The 14,436-nt window shown below is 34.3% G+C and overlaps 1 protein-coding gene across 1 annotated transcript in view; it reads right to left on the bottom strand.

The window, feature by feature from the left end:
- The window catches only part of DMD (dystrophin), a 2,099,690-nt gene that overhangs the window by 1,112,516 nt on the left and 972,738 nt on the right, over nt 1–14,436 (bottom strand). The window contains exon 44 of the mRNA XM_032618871.1: nt 8,594–8,741. Coding sequence (XP_032474762.1) covers nt 8,594–8,741 — 148 coding nt within the window. The remainder of the gene's footprint in view (nt 1–8,593; nt 8,742–14,436) is intronic.

A 14,436-nucleotide genomic window follows, 5' to 3' on the forward strand; every position in this document is an offset into this window, starting at 1 on the left:
AAATATGCCACCACACAGTCTGATATGTACTCATATCAGACTTATCTACTATTTTTCAGTTACCTATGTCCCTGAATCTTTCCTCCTAAAAAAAAAAAAAAATACTGTCAATTATAGCTTCACAAAAGAGCAAGAATTAAAAAAATTTCTTAACTATGATGTTTGCAAACAATCCTGGTCTCTGGCTTGTACCTATAATTTGGTTATCTAGCAGGAAGATTTACCATTCTTATGACTAAATACTTGCTATTCAGCTTGATGAATAGTTCATCCTGAACCAACTCATCTATGAACAGGCCTCTTGTACTATAATTTGTCAACTTTATCCTCGTTCAAAATTTAAAATTCACGTCAGAACATTTTCTCACTCTCTTTGTATGACTTGTTCATAGCTAGCTCTTTCCTTATGCTGCCTTTCACAATATTGCTCTTTGCTGTTTCCCGAAATCTCGTTCTCCCAATTGAGTTTGGGAATCCCAGAGGTGTAATGGAGGAGTGGCAAGAAAGACTAAAGGGACACAAATAACTGCTGTAGAAAGAAGACCCATTTTCCTAGGCTGGCTCCAGGACTTTCTAGAGTGTTTACATATGGCCATGTGTTTCTACCTTGGCCTTCATATGCTGAACACATGCGGCTGTGAGCTTATTAAGGAAAAGGTGGCTCTTTGCCAAGTCTGTATCCCTAGTAGCAAGCAAAGTGCCTGCCTTGCACACACTAGGCTTACACTAAATATTTGTTGAATGGATTTTGATATTTATGATACACTCAAAGGGTCAGAGAATGAAGCCATCATATTGCTAAAAACTTTCAGCAAATATGAGAGTTTCAAGTGTTCTGTAGAAAGAAGAGGAGAGGGCAGCTCCTTGGAAGGAAGAATTTCTTGGATATGAGATGGGGCAAAAATGGAAGAAAGGACAAGCTTAGGGATAGTTTGCCTTAGGGAATAATATGATGAAAATATAACCCTTTCATTTATCCAATTATTCATCATAGTGAGTGTTATATATTTTATGTACAAAGAAATTGTTCTATGTACTGAAGACCTATTAGTGACCAAGAAAGACAAGGTCCCTGCAAGATTTACATTCTAGTGGGAAAGATAAAAAATAAACATGCAAACATATATTAAAATTTCAGCAATTGACAATGTTATGAAGAAAGCAAAGCAGGGTAATTTGGAGAGAAATTAATCCTCTCTCCCTGTGTGTGTGTGTGTGTGTGTGTGTGTGTGTGTGTGATCTTTTTAAAATAGGAGAATTTACAAAAAGCATATCTGAGAAGATAACATCAGAACATGGACATATGTAAGTAAAGAAAAGTGTACAAAAGTCCTGAGAGGGAGGGGATTAAGACATAGGGGATAAACACTGAGGATAGGGTAGAACCCTCTAACAAAGAGAAAAGCAAGTTTAATGGTAGGAACTAGCACTAGAAGGAATAGTAAGAAGGTATGAGAGAAGAAAAAGCAATGAGATCAGAGTGGCTGGAACATCCTCTTTGCAAAGTATTGTACTTCATAAAAATTACTTATATTAGCATTAATCTTATTTTTCATTAAATAATTTCTGCTTCACATTGCTTCCATGTTGATGTGAGCAGGGTTTTTTCCAATTTGGAATTTGCAATTAGCATGCTTCACTTTTTTTTTTTTTTTGGTAGATTCTTACTCTCCTAATAATTTCTTACTCTAAGAATGGGGATCCCTTAGGGATGTTTTCTCATGCATTTTAAGCAGTTCTTTACAGTTGTGGCTATTACAGTAAGTTATAGTTTTGGTTATTGCTTCTTTTCCATTATGTAGAGCAATTTTTCATCTTCTTAAACATATCATGCTAGACAATAGAACTTAAAAAACTAGTCATTGAGATTATCCAATTATTTTAATATACTTATCTTATGAAAGACACATTTGACAGGCAACAATTTAGAGCCCCTCTCTGAATTTCTGTACTCTGCCAAACTCCCAATAAATCTGTTATTACTACTTCTGAAAAGATGCATAGGAGCCAAGAAGTTATAGAGGAGTTTCTAAGCAGCAATAAAAAGCTAACGGTATTTATGTAAGAATGAAGTACCCAACTGTTTAACTGTATTGAGAGACTGACTTCTCATGCCATTACCAGCTAATAACATTCAAAAGCTTACTTTAAGATGTATTCCCATACTTACACATCACTGTAACCCTAAAGTAAGTGACTAGAGAAATATTCTCTTCGCAGTAAAATTTCATGTTGATTCTCTTATGTTAGTGTATATCCTCTAGCTACAGAAACCAGGGTAGCCTTGTGACCACCAAACAAAATCTTATGAAATTTTATTATTGCTGGGGAAATATAAAGGGCCAGCAGTAGTATGAATTATTCTTAACATTGGGGTCCCAATGAAGGGCAACAGATGGCAGAAATTTTTACTCAAATGATTTTTCTATCAAAGTTTCTATTAGCATTTGAGTCCCAGCAGTGCGGCTGTTAAGAAGCCTTCAAACTCACCAGCCAGCTGGTAAAATCAGCACTGTAAAAACTGACTACACAGAAAACATACTTGTATGCAATTTGGTCTTTTACACCATATGCCTTTTTCTAGATAGCCTTTGATTTACTCCATATTAATTCAAAGTCAGTTATCTCCTATAGAATCTTTTGGGGGAGTAGATTACCAATTAGGTATTAAAGTACATCCAAATAAAAATACAAACACTCACTATAGCAGATAGTGTCAGTGATCTATGCACATCCATTCAGCATTCTTTGTTTCTGAGCAAGCTAATGGTTTTTCAATGACGGGACCTACTACTTGAGGCTTTCTAGGCTGCAAGCTCTGAAATCAGGGTGAGAATAATTAGAAAGTCTGGGTATTTCCAGTAAGAGGAAGACAGCTTTTTTATGGACTCACTTTGTCTCAAGCTTTTGGGTAGGAGTTACCCAGCTCCAATGTGTTCTTGGAATCTAAACTTGTAAGAATTGGGTCCTTTACAGAGTGCTCTAGAATTTTCTTCCATCACAAATAGCCAAGGTAAGGCAGAGCTGAAGAGCAGCTAAAATTGTCTTTGACACTCTTAGATACTTCTTTCTTTGTCTTATGTCCCTCAACTGCAAGAAACTAATGCCTTTTTCCCTTGATTTATTTCATCTGAGAGATCACAAAAATGTTCTCATGTTACAACTATACAGTTTATATGTATGTAATTTTCCATTCTCCATGCAAATTTCCAATTTGAGAAAAGAAAAAGCGTATTTTGATTAACTAGAACATGAATTTAAACTATTTTTTGAGATCTGATGATGAACATAAACATTATGATATGACATACTTAATCTATGCTGTCTTAAGTACCCACAATCACAATGAATTAAAATTTATCATGTTATAAAGTAAACAGTTTTTAATAGAATTTATTTACAGCAATACACAAAAATATATTGTACTTCTACCATACAATGGAGTAAAACACAGTAACATTGAAAGATATGCCAGAAGACTAACTTTAAGAAGATGATATTTTGCCTAAAAACAGCAGTTAACTAATGTCACAATAACACATTGCTGTTTCACTCCCTATGTGTGCTTACCATTCACTGATTTAAAGCCTAAAAAGTTTCATCTAAATAATCCTACTTCTGTTTACTTCTTTAGGTTAATTTCAAAAGGTCTCATGCTTGCCCAAGGCAACACTCTTTAGAAGGTGCTCTTAATTTTTAATACGGTTCACTAAGCAGCACTGTCCCATAAAATAAACAGGTTCCATTTCCATTAATAGCAAGGTTATTCTACTCTTTTAAAAATTCAATCTAATTTTGATTTTTATTGTTTCTACTGTCAACTTCAAGAATTTTCAACTCCATTAAAATAACAGCCCGTGCTTTAAAAATTATTTCTTTCTACTCTAGAAGAACATGTAGAGCTAAATGTTAGGACATGTTATGATTTCCACTTTTCTGTTTTCACTCAAGGTACTTGTTGGCACACCAATTCACTCTGTCACTAGATGAGTTAACATTATTTTCATAACTTTCCTTCATGGTGCTCAGCTTTCCCTTTGAAAACTCCCGTTAACATTTATTCTTGTTAGTTCTAAGAAGAGGCAGATGTGTCAGCTTTCTGAGGAAGATTTGTTTGGTTGAACTGGAATGTTCCTCACTTTCCAATCCAAGAGCTATACTTTGAGAAAACATCATAAGTCATAAAAGTAAGCATTATTGAAAATGCCTGGTTATTCAATCTGTATTTCAGATGTTTGGGGACAGCAATTCAGTAAATGCACTTTTGTTCTTATAGACACAGGCTAATCACTTAGGAAGTGTGATTAGTTATAAGATCTCACGTTTAATGAGTATTTTGTGGAGAACGCAATTCTAAGTACTTTATGCACATCTCATTTTTACTATTTAAGAGAAGAGAAAACAGAGACATAGAGATTTAAGACACTTCACAAGATTCTGCAGCTATTAAAGGAGCTAAAGGAGCTGGGATTTGAACCCACACTTTCTGAATGTGGCTTCCAACATTTTAGCCAATTTTCTAAACTTCTACTAGAGACTAATGTGGCATGTCAATATTTTTGTGGGTGATAAAATTTTCCATATGTACTCAATTACTGCTTGTTGAATGAATATTTAAGAGACATAAATAATTGAATGAGCTTATTAACAGACCAATTTTAGTGGCATGTAACATGATTAATATTTTCTCATGTAAAAAATATGATATTTTTAAAAGATTCCCCGTGGTGGCATGACATATTTTTGGAATATGTTGAAAAATATTAATTAATATATTTAATTTTATCATTCATTTGTGATAGCTGAGTTGCATTCATTCAATAGCTGAGTTGCATGGAACCAGACAATCTTTTTGGCATTGGCAGCAACTTTATTTTGAATAGTAACACCAAGTGTCAGTAGGACAATGATTTGTCTTTTTTAAAGTTAAAAAGATAAATAAAATGCAGTTTGATAGAAGTCTATATAGCTAAACTTACAACATGTACCTGTTTACTATTTTATTTCATATCTAGACATGATATCTTTGCTGAAAATTATTCTCATGAGGCTTTAAACTCCAGTGTACCCCTGTAAATATTTGTTTAGTACATGGGCTGCTTGGTTGATTTTCCTTAAAGTAACCATTACTGGTTCATGGCAACAAATCTGTCTGCTGCTAACAGGTAGCATCTACATTCTGTTTCCTAAAATAATTTCTCATCAAAAATTTAAACTCTCTTATTCATTATTAGTCAGTCAACAATGATAATGACCAAGACAGCTGAAATTACCAGTTTCCATTTCTCTTATCAATGGAGGTGACTTCGAGTGCCTTTCTGGACCCTTTTCTGAGACTTACCAGAACGGAAAGATAACTCCAGATGTCTTATGTTTATGTGTGTCTATGCAGGTAGGCACACGTGTATGTGCATGATTTTGGACCTTCCTAATCACCAGGGGGAAAAAAAGTAACTGTTTAGAATATTTGTGATATCATTCACAGTTCCATAGCTAGAAAAACTTTTCCCTGGACATCCAGAATTCCCTTTTTTATTTCATTGAGTAAAACACAGACTAAATAAAATAGTCTTTTAAGAAATTCTCCAATTAACGGAAAAAAAGTTTTGATAAAATGTTCATTAATTACAACTAAACCCCAGTGTCAAGAAGAGGAGGCCTTTAGTCATTCTCAAGGCTATTAAAATTATCATATAGTTTTAAGATTGTATAGAAGTAAACACACTAAAATATCAAATGACATAAAAATTGTTTGTTTTGGACTTCTGCTTCTGTCCAAGTTGGAGTAACAGGGACCAAATTTAACTTCTTGGTTAAAAATTTTTAAAAATGAACAAAACGTATGGAACAATGTTTTTTAAGACATTATACACTTGGTAATTTTAAAAAAGTGATCTCTAAGAAATTAGAAACAAATGAGGTGAGCCCTACCATTTCCCCAGCTTACTATTTGGGCAGAGTTCCAAGCTATGACAAAGGATGCAGGTACTCTCAGAAAGCCACGGAGTCTCCTTGAGTTGAGGAGATGGAGCTGGGAATCCAAGGAGACCAAAGTGGCTAGAGTCACAGGGCAGAGCATCAGAGAGGAGACAGATACACAGAGAATAAACATTGGACATGTGTAGAGAACGCCCTTCCAGTCTTCAGCTCAGTCTCAATCAGTTCCTATATGAGAAGAAACTATCACTGTCTAGGGAGAGAACTACACAAAACTATTAAAGGGAACAACCACCAGAGTTCACATATGGCTGGGAAGAGTATCTGTTCCTGCCAGCCACAGTGGAAAACATCATTCACAGAGCATCAGAGTGAATAGTGAGATGGGTTTTGCTTCAGTAGTGGGGAAAAATTAGCCCTAGACTTAGGTTGTTCTGCTCAAAACTCAAAAAGTATAAGAGGAAGACACTCAAAAGATCAAACTGTTTCCAAGCAAACTAACTGTGTTCCAGCACAAAGGTCATTAATATTTATCTGCACAAATATATCAAGCACTCAACAAGTTAAAATTCACATCTGGCACCCAATCAAAAATTACCAGTCATCCAAAGAAGCAGGAGAATAATACCCATAACAAGGAGAAAAAAATTAATTGAAATTGACCCAAAATAGACACAGATGATAGAACTGGTAGACAAGTACATTATAACTGTTATTATAACTGTATTCCATATTTTCAAGAAGGTAAAGATTGACATGTTGAGTAGAGACATGGAAGATGTTAAAACTCTCTAGTCACACTTCAGCAATGTACTGAATCACACAAAACAACGTCTGAGGTTAAAATTATACACTAGATGAGATTAACCACAGATTAGATATGGTAAAAGATCAGATTAGTCCATTTGACAATAGAAATTATGTAAGATGAATTACAGCGAAAAAAAGACTGAAAATAAAAAGAACAAAACATCAGTGAGTGGCCTAATATATATTATCAGAGTCCCTGAAAAGGGGAACGGGGCAGAAAAATATTATTTTTAAATAACACCTTTAAAATTTCTGAATTTGATGAAAACTAAGGACACACAGATCCAAGAAGCTTAACAGACCTCAAGAAGAAGAAACACAAAGAAAACTATACCAAGGAACATCATAAACCAATTGCTCAATTCCCAAAAGCACTCCTAATAAACCTTCTGTATCCATTTCTGAGTGAGATGCCAACCTGAAATATATACCAATATCCATATCAAGACAACCACCCTCTGTGGAGTAGAAGGTATATACATATATATACCTACAATATACTTCTACATTGCTTTATTTTTTCATAATGAGTATATATTATTTTTACAACAAAAACAGATTAATATATGTAACTACCTTGTGATGGATATCTTTGAAAATGGCCAGAGGTTTATAAATCTCCCCAAGAACACCTTATATCTCTTATAATTCTGCCTTTAAGTCAGAAACCTAGTGATGCTGCATTAGCTCAAAATTCACTTCAGTGCTGTTACAAAATGTATTTTCTGTATGATGGCAGATTGGAAATCCACAAATTTCCTGTACCTGCAATGCCGATGCTGATGTATATAAAAATTTGATATACACATAATTACACAAGATTTCAAAATTATTCATTTTCTACGTTTACACAGCTTACACACACATAGGTGTTTAAATGCTAACTTTCTTAATATCAATAGGCCTATTTGCTATGCAAAAAATATTTGAGAATGGAGAACTGTAAGGTTGAAAATGATATTGCTTTTGTGAATCCAGCATTTTGAAATGTCTGGACTATTTAATACATTACCCTTTTCTTTGCTTTCATCTGTCTTAATCAGTGTTTTCTGGCATTCAAAAACTGGCCATAGTTCAAATCTACTTGACTGAAAATTGCTACCTGAACAACTTTAACTAAAAAATGTTGCAAAAATACTTAAGATTTGGTGTAATAAACACAGTATTTCTTATACCTAAGCCATATACTTTATAACATAAATTATAACCTCTACAATCCACTTTATCTGCATAATCAAAAGATACAGTAAGTTGAAATTTAACTGTACGCTGGTTATAATCCATATGTTGCATTTCCATTAACAAAAACCATAAAACAGTCAATAAGTACTGCCAATAAACTCTGCGTTGTTTTGGCCTCTAGACTATCTCAGAAGGCATTTTGTCAATAGAATATATAGAAATATTGCTACATCACCACAAATTGTCTTTAGGGAAACAACTGTAATTTCATCATGATGGATATTTCTAGCAACTACATGATTGCTAAGTATACCACAAGTTCTCCTCCTGGACAAAATCCAACATAAGGCAAAAACACACACTGCCCCAAAGCCACAGGACACCCTGCTGTAAGATGCTTCCCTGTATCAAAGATTCAATTACACTTTGCAGTTCATCAGGTAAACCAGTTACGTCTAGACTCCTATCCTGACACAAAACGTCCACTGCATAGTCTTCCAAAATGATCATCATGACAAGTTCTAGTAGATGCAATGCTGACAACAAAAGTCAAAAATTATAAATTTCCATCATCCTTCACAACCTGAACTTAAAGAAGTTAAGTAGTCGTGACGTTGTGGTGAAGATAAAAACAATTTGAAAAAAAGAGATCTCAAAAACTTACCTTAAGATACCATTTGTATTTGGCATGTTTCCAACTCTCAGGAACTTGTGTCTTTTTGAGAAAGTGTTCAGCTTCTGTTAGCCATTGATTAAATATCTTCATATCATAATGAAATCGCCGCCATTTTTCAACAGATCTGTCAAATTGCCTAGAATTTTAAAATATGGATCAAGAAAAATAAATGGATTATATGGACCTAGCATATATTTTATTACATTAACAAGGATATTATTTTGATAGCTTCTCACATTTGTATATTTCAAATTCAATTAACATAAATAATTAGTATAGAATACAGGATGAATTAAAAGGTTGTAATTTTCCCTTTAAAATTGATGAATACATTTTGTGATTGAAACAAAGATGGAAACAACTATCATGGAGTATTAGTGTTTTCTTCCCTATGAGAATATTTAATTTTTAATAAAATTTCAGGAGTTAAAAAAATACATTAACATCTAATAAATTAAGTATTTTGAAGCTAGATACTAAAAGTGAAAATATTTTTTGGATCAAAATAAAATTATCTCATTAAACTCTATCAATTTCAGTCATATCTTGACCTAAAAGCGTCTATCCATTAAGATCCTCAAGCATTCAGGATGATAGATGTAACTTATACATAGGCTTACATGTAAAAAATCTACAAACTAACTGATATAGTAGTCTAAAACATGATGAGTGTTGTCTTCCTTTATCCTTCCAGTTTCACTGTATCCACTAACATTTTAAATTGAAATGCTGAAGGAATTTAGTGCAAGGTAATATGTTAACATCTCATATGAAAAGAATATTAAGAAGGAAGCATTTGGTCATTATCTGGTTGCAGAAGAGAATGAGGCAGAAATTATATGAGTCAAGGCTTTATGTTTACCCTAAGACAGTTGCACATAACAATCACTTGTGGCATTTAGAAAAAAAACAGCAATAAAACACTGATTTTGGGTCCCCAATCTAGACCAATTAAATCAGTATCTTTGGAGGTGGGATCCTTACACTGGTATTTTTAAAAGCACCCAGATGATTCTAATGTACGGTAAAGGTGAAAAATACTATATACTGTTAAGTTTTAAAGTTTTATGGGGTTCATGATCTACTGGGTCTCCCAATGCCCAACCAAACAAGCATTTGCCAGCACAAAAAAAAAGCCATCCTGAAGATTCCTGGCTGTAGAGCTGCCTCACAATACAGCAGTCTGTCAAACTTCTCTGAGTTCTGCTCTTAAGATGCAATGGATTATAGATTTGAATATCTTGAGGATCTTCTCAGATCTCTGCCTCCATTTAGGAACTTTAAATAATTTTAGAACCCAAATAATGCCACAATTCCCTACTGTTTTACTGGGAAAGGAATGGAATTCACATTTATTAAACATTTACTATGAACCAGGCCCTGGGCTCAGTGCTTTCACGTATCCCATTCCACTGTCTCCTACAAAACACCCTGCAACATAACAATTATTACTTCCATTTCCCACTGGAGAAAACTGAGATGCTGAGTAAGTTACCAAAAGATAAATAGATATTAAATGGAAGAGAGGGAATTCTAACTCTGATCTCTCTGGTTTCAGTGGTGTCTTTTACCACCTTACATTAAATTTGCTGGGATTTCCTGTTTTCGAGATGAATTTTCACCAAGTTAAACAATTCAACATGATCGTTGTAGGCCTCTTTTTCCTATTTTTCTTCTTTATTTTCTTCCAATATTTAATTATATATCTACATGTACATTGCATTCTATCAGATATTGCATTTAATGATTAACTGTATTTTCACCTTAAAAATATCTAAAACAGACAGTATTTTGGTAGCATAAAAAAGGCAGCCAATGATAGCCAAAAGAGGCAGTCTCTATAGCTAGCTTATAAAAAAGAATTCTACCTTTAATAAATAATGGCATTCTAGAGTTGATCAAATATGATATATCCATGAGCCACAAAATTATCTTGGAAAAGTTTGCATATTTAATAATAATTTTGTTTTCATATGTTTTCAGTGCTAATACACAAAACATGACTTAAGAATACATCATAAGAATTTATTCCCTTTAAAAAAAGAATTGTACATTTTATATGTCTTATAGGCACTTGAATCACTGGAGTCAAAGAGTTGTTAAATGAGAATCTAAAACACAATGAATCATAGTTGGCATTGTTCCATCTTAGTGAGACTGTAGTTGATTTTAGTTTTCATTATATGTATTTTTATGTTGTCAAGTTTTTCTGCAATGTGCATTTCATACTTTGAATATTCAGAAAAATAGTTGTTATTAAAATTTATTTATTTTAACTTGAACTATAGTTGATTTACAATATTATATTAGTTTCAGGTGTACAACCCAGTGATTCAATATTTTTGTAGACTATACTCCATTCAAAGTTACGGCTGTATTTTAAATAATGGCCATATTCCCTGTACTGTACAATATATCCTTGTTGCTTATTTATTTTATACATAGTAGTGTCACTTAATCCCATACTCTTATTTTGCCCCTCCCTTTTCCTTTCCCCACTGGTAACCACTAGTTTATTCTCTGAATCTGTGATTCTCTTTCTGTTTCATTATATACATTTTTAAATTTTTTTTAGATTCCACATATGAGATAACAGAGTGATAACATAGAAAATATCTTTCTCTGTCTGACTTATTTCACTAAGCATAATACTTTTTAAAAGGCAGTCTCACACACAAACAACTAACATCTCCAACTATCCTCCTGACACCATAGTTTGGGAAACAGGCAGAGGCTAACCAGACCACAGAGGAGTTGTCATTCGGTCATAATTTACCATCCCACCTTTGTAGGAGTCATCAGTCCCCTTCTTACTTTTCTTTTTTCCCAACCCAATCACCAGATTTACCCTCTTGCCAACCCTTTTAGCTACTGGGAGGTGACTGTTTCTCCAACATCTGTGCTATAAATACTCTTCATTCCAGTCTGCTGCAGATGTGTCCCTCCACCACTCACTGCACTGGCAATTACCATCTTCCACCAGATTCCACAAAGCCTCCTCCCATCCAATCCCTCTTCTTCTTCACAGTTTATCTATCCTCTAAATTCTCCAGGAGAAGAAAACCATCAGAGCCCATACAACTGATCATGGTACCCCTTAGTTCTTCAAGACCAAGTTGGAGATAGGAAGAGAAGGGAAACAGTCTGAGAGCTCAGGCTTCTCTACTTACATCTGTGTTCCAGGTCCACAAAAATGAGACAGGATGGAGTTACCAGCCAGAAAGGACTCTCTGCAGTCCCTCCATGCCCTGCTACTGTCTCAGGATTTCGTGACTTTGTACATTAGTCCAATATTCCTGAAGTGTCCTCCTTCCCTTTGCTCCCTTTTCCCCAGCTCCTGCAATCTGAACCTTTTCATACTTAAAGACTTGATCTGAACTACTTATACTGTCACTTTATAAACATCTAAATATAGAATATTCACTAGAGTCTGCAACTGCTAAAACTTCGAAAACTGTAAAGCTGATTTAATTTTATTATTAAAATTAGTGTTAAAATAAGTAACTCTATTCAAACAAAATATTAAAGCATGAACTTTACATGTGATGACATTTAATGTGAGTAATAATATTTTAAATTCCATTTTAAGCATCACATAAAAATCTTAAATATACTTTCCAGCATTTTAATATACATTGTTAACAGCCAAATCTAAATCTATTCTTGAATTTACTATGTAAAGTTTCATTTTTTATCATGACTACTTATAAACTTAAACTCTTTCCCACCAAGTAACATTCCAAATGAATAGATATAAATTTTGCTAGTTTTGCAATGTTACATTTATAAATTTAGTCTCTAATCACTCACTATGCTCCCTAAATTCCTCTCATTCCATTAACTGGATGGTCCATGACTGAGGAAAAAGGCAGCAACAACCAGAAACACATAGAGATGTTAAAAATAGCATTCAGGGAAAGAAATATTAGTTTTACCCTCTGTATTATTACAAGGGGGAAAAAAAAGTTGCTGCTTTTTTTCCTGGCAGTAAGAGGAAATGTAGACCCAAATAAATAAAAAAACAAAAAAATGTCAGTATAAACATATGGATAATAAATCAAGTGATTTTAAAATTTTGCAAATATTAAAATCCTCATTCACTATGCAAGCAGTATTTAAAATTACACTGCTGCTTCATTTATGTGCAGCATAACTTATTTCCTGCTGTTCTAAATCAAGTTAGTCAGATTATTCTCGAGCATAAATTACATCTAGGGAATAATTTAGGTACTTTGGGACATACTTTAACACTTTCAGGCCATTAAGGTGATGCTCAATTCCATGAAATAAATTTAAATAAATAACACCCTAGTAGCCTTCTGACATATCCATTGTGGCTTTATACTTAAGGTCTGCAAACTCAGCACTGGGCTGCTGAGTATTTCTTTCTACCTATTTCATCTTTGATTAGGTGAGTGGGAGGGCTCTTGGTGAAAGTCTCATGGTCCAAACTATAGCAGCTGATAAATAAAAGTTAAATTAGACATTTGCCTCAAATCATAGTACCTAACTCACCTACCCACACCTGCACTCCCTGATCCCTGTTTACCCAGTAGTCAAATTATTTAATAAAACCTAAGTATACTAGCAGTACTGAAATACTTCCTACAGAACGTGGCTCACTCTGGGGAACTCTTCCATGGCTTCAACTTTCCTCACGCCTCTCATACGCCTTTTAAATCTTACTCCTAACATTTCTAGACAAAAGTCAGTTCTCTCATGCCTAATTTATATACTGAGCCTAGATCCATGCATGTATAATTAGACTCCATTCCAGTTGGCTGTCTCACTGCAACCACTCACTGGACACAGGCTTATACCCGAACCCATGACCTTGCCTCCTCACACAGGTAGAGCACAGTGGTCAGACTGCCTAGGGTGGAATCATGGCTCCGCCATCTACTTTGTGGCCTTGGGCAAGTAAGTGACCTCTCTGAAAAGTTATTATAAAAGTAGTATCTCCCTCCTAAGGCTAATTTTGAGGGTTACATATATGAATGTATTTAAATTTCTTAGAACAGTAATTGGTAGGGTTCAACAAATATGAGTAGTAGTTTTTGTTATTATTATTCTGTCTATATTTGCTTAGGTTTTCAAATGCAACTGAAACCACCAGTATAGAATCCAAGCCATGTCATTGTCTCTCTGGTGGGGAATCAGACGTATAAGAAACAAGTTCATTTTCAGGATTGAAATTAATTAAATACATGATGGAATTAGCTTGTTTACAGAAGCTGAATCACTACTCCAGCATAGAATACATGGTTGACCATGCCTGGCTCTGACCACCCTATATATATATATATTTGTTTTTTAAACACCTTTTATTGTGAAATATAACTGATAAACAGAAGAATCTATACAATACCATGTTACCATAACCCAAGACAAATTTTTTTTTTAAAATCTCCAGCAGTCAGAAATCCCTCTTGAACCCCCTCCCAATCATTATCCCCTCTTTCTCCCACAATATAACCTCCACCCTTTCGTGGTAATCATTTCCTTAGAAGTTTGTAATTTAAATACACATTTCTAACAGTAGAGTTTGGCTGTTGTATGTTTTTGAACTTCTTATATATGGAACCATATAATATGTATTTTTTGGTAAGATGGTTCATTTGCTCAATACTATACATTTAAGATTAATCCAGGGGAAGATGGCAGAAAAGTAAGACGCGGACATCATCTTCCTCCCCACAGATACACCAGAAATACATCTACACGTGGAACAACTCCTACAGAACATCTACTGAACGCTGGCAGAAGACCTCAGACTTCCCAAAAGGCAAGAAACACCCCCACGTACCTGGGTAGGGCAAAAGAATAAACAG

This window comes from Phocoena sinus, chromosome X, assembly GCF_008692025.1.
Source record: "Phocoena sinus isolate mPhoSin1 chromosome X, mPhoSin1.pri, whole genome shotgun sequence".
In the NCBI taxonomy this organism is placed as follows: Eukaryota; Metazoa; Chordata; class Mammalia; order Artiodactyla; family Phocoenidae; genus Phocoena; species Phocoena sinus.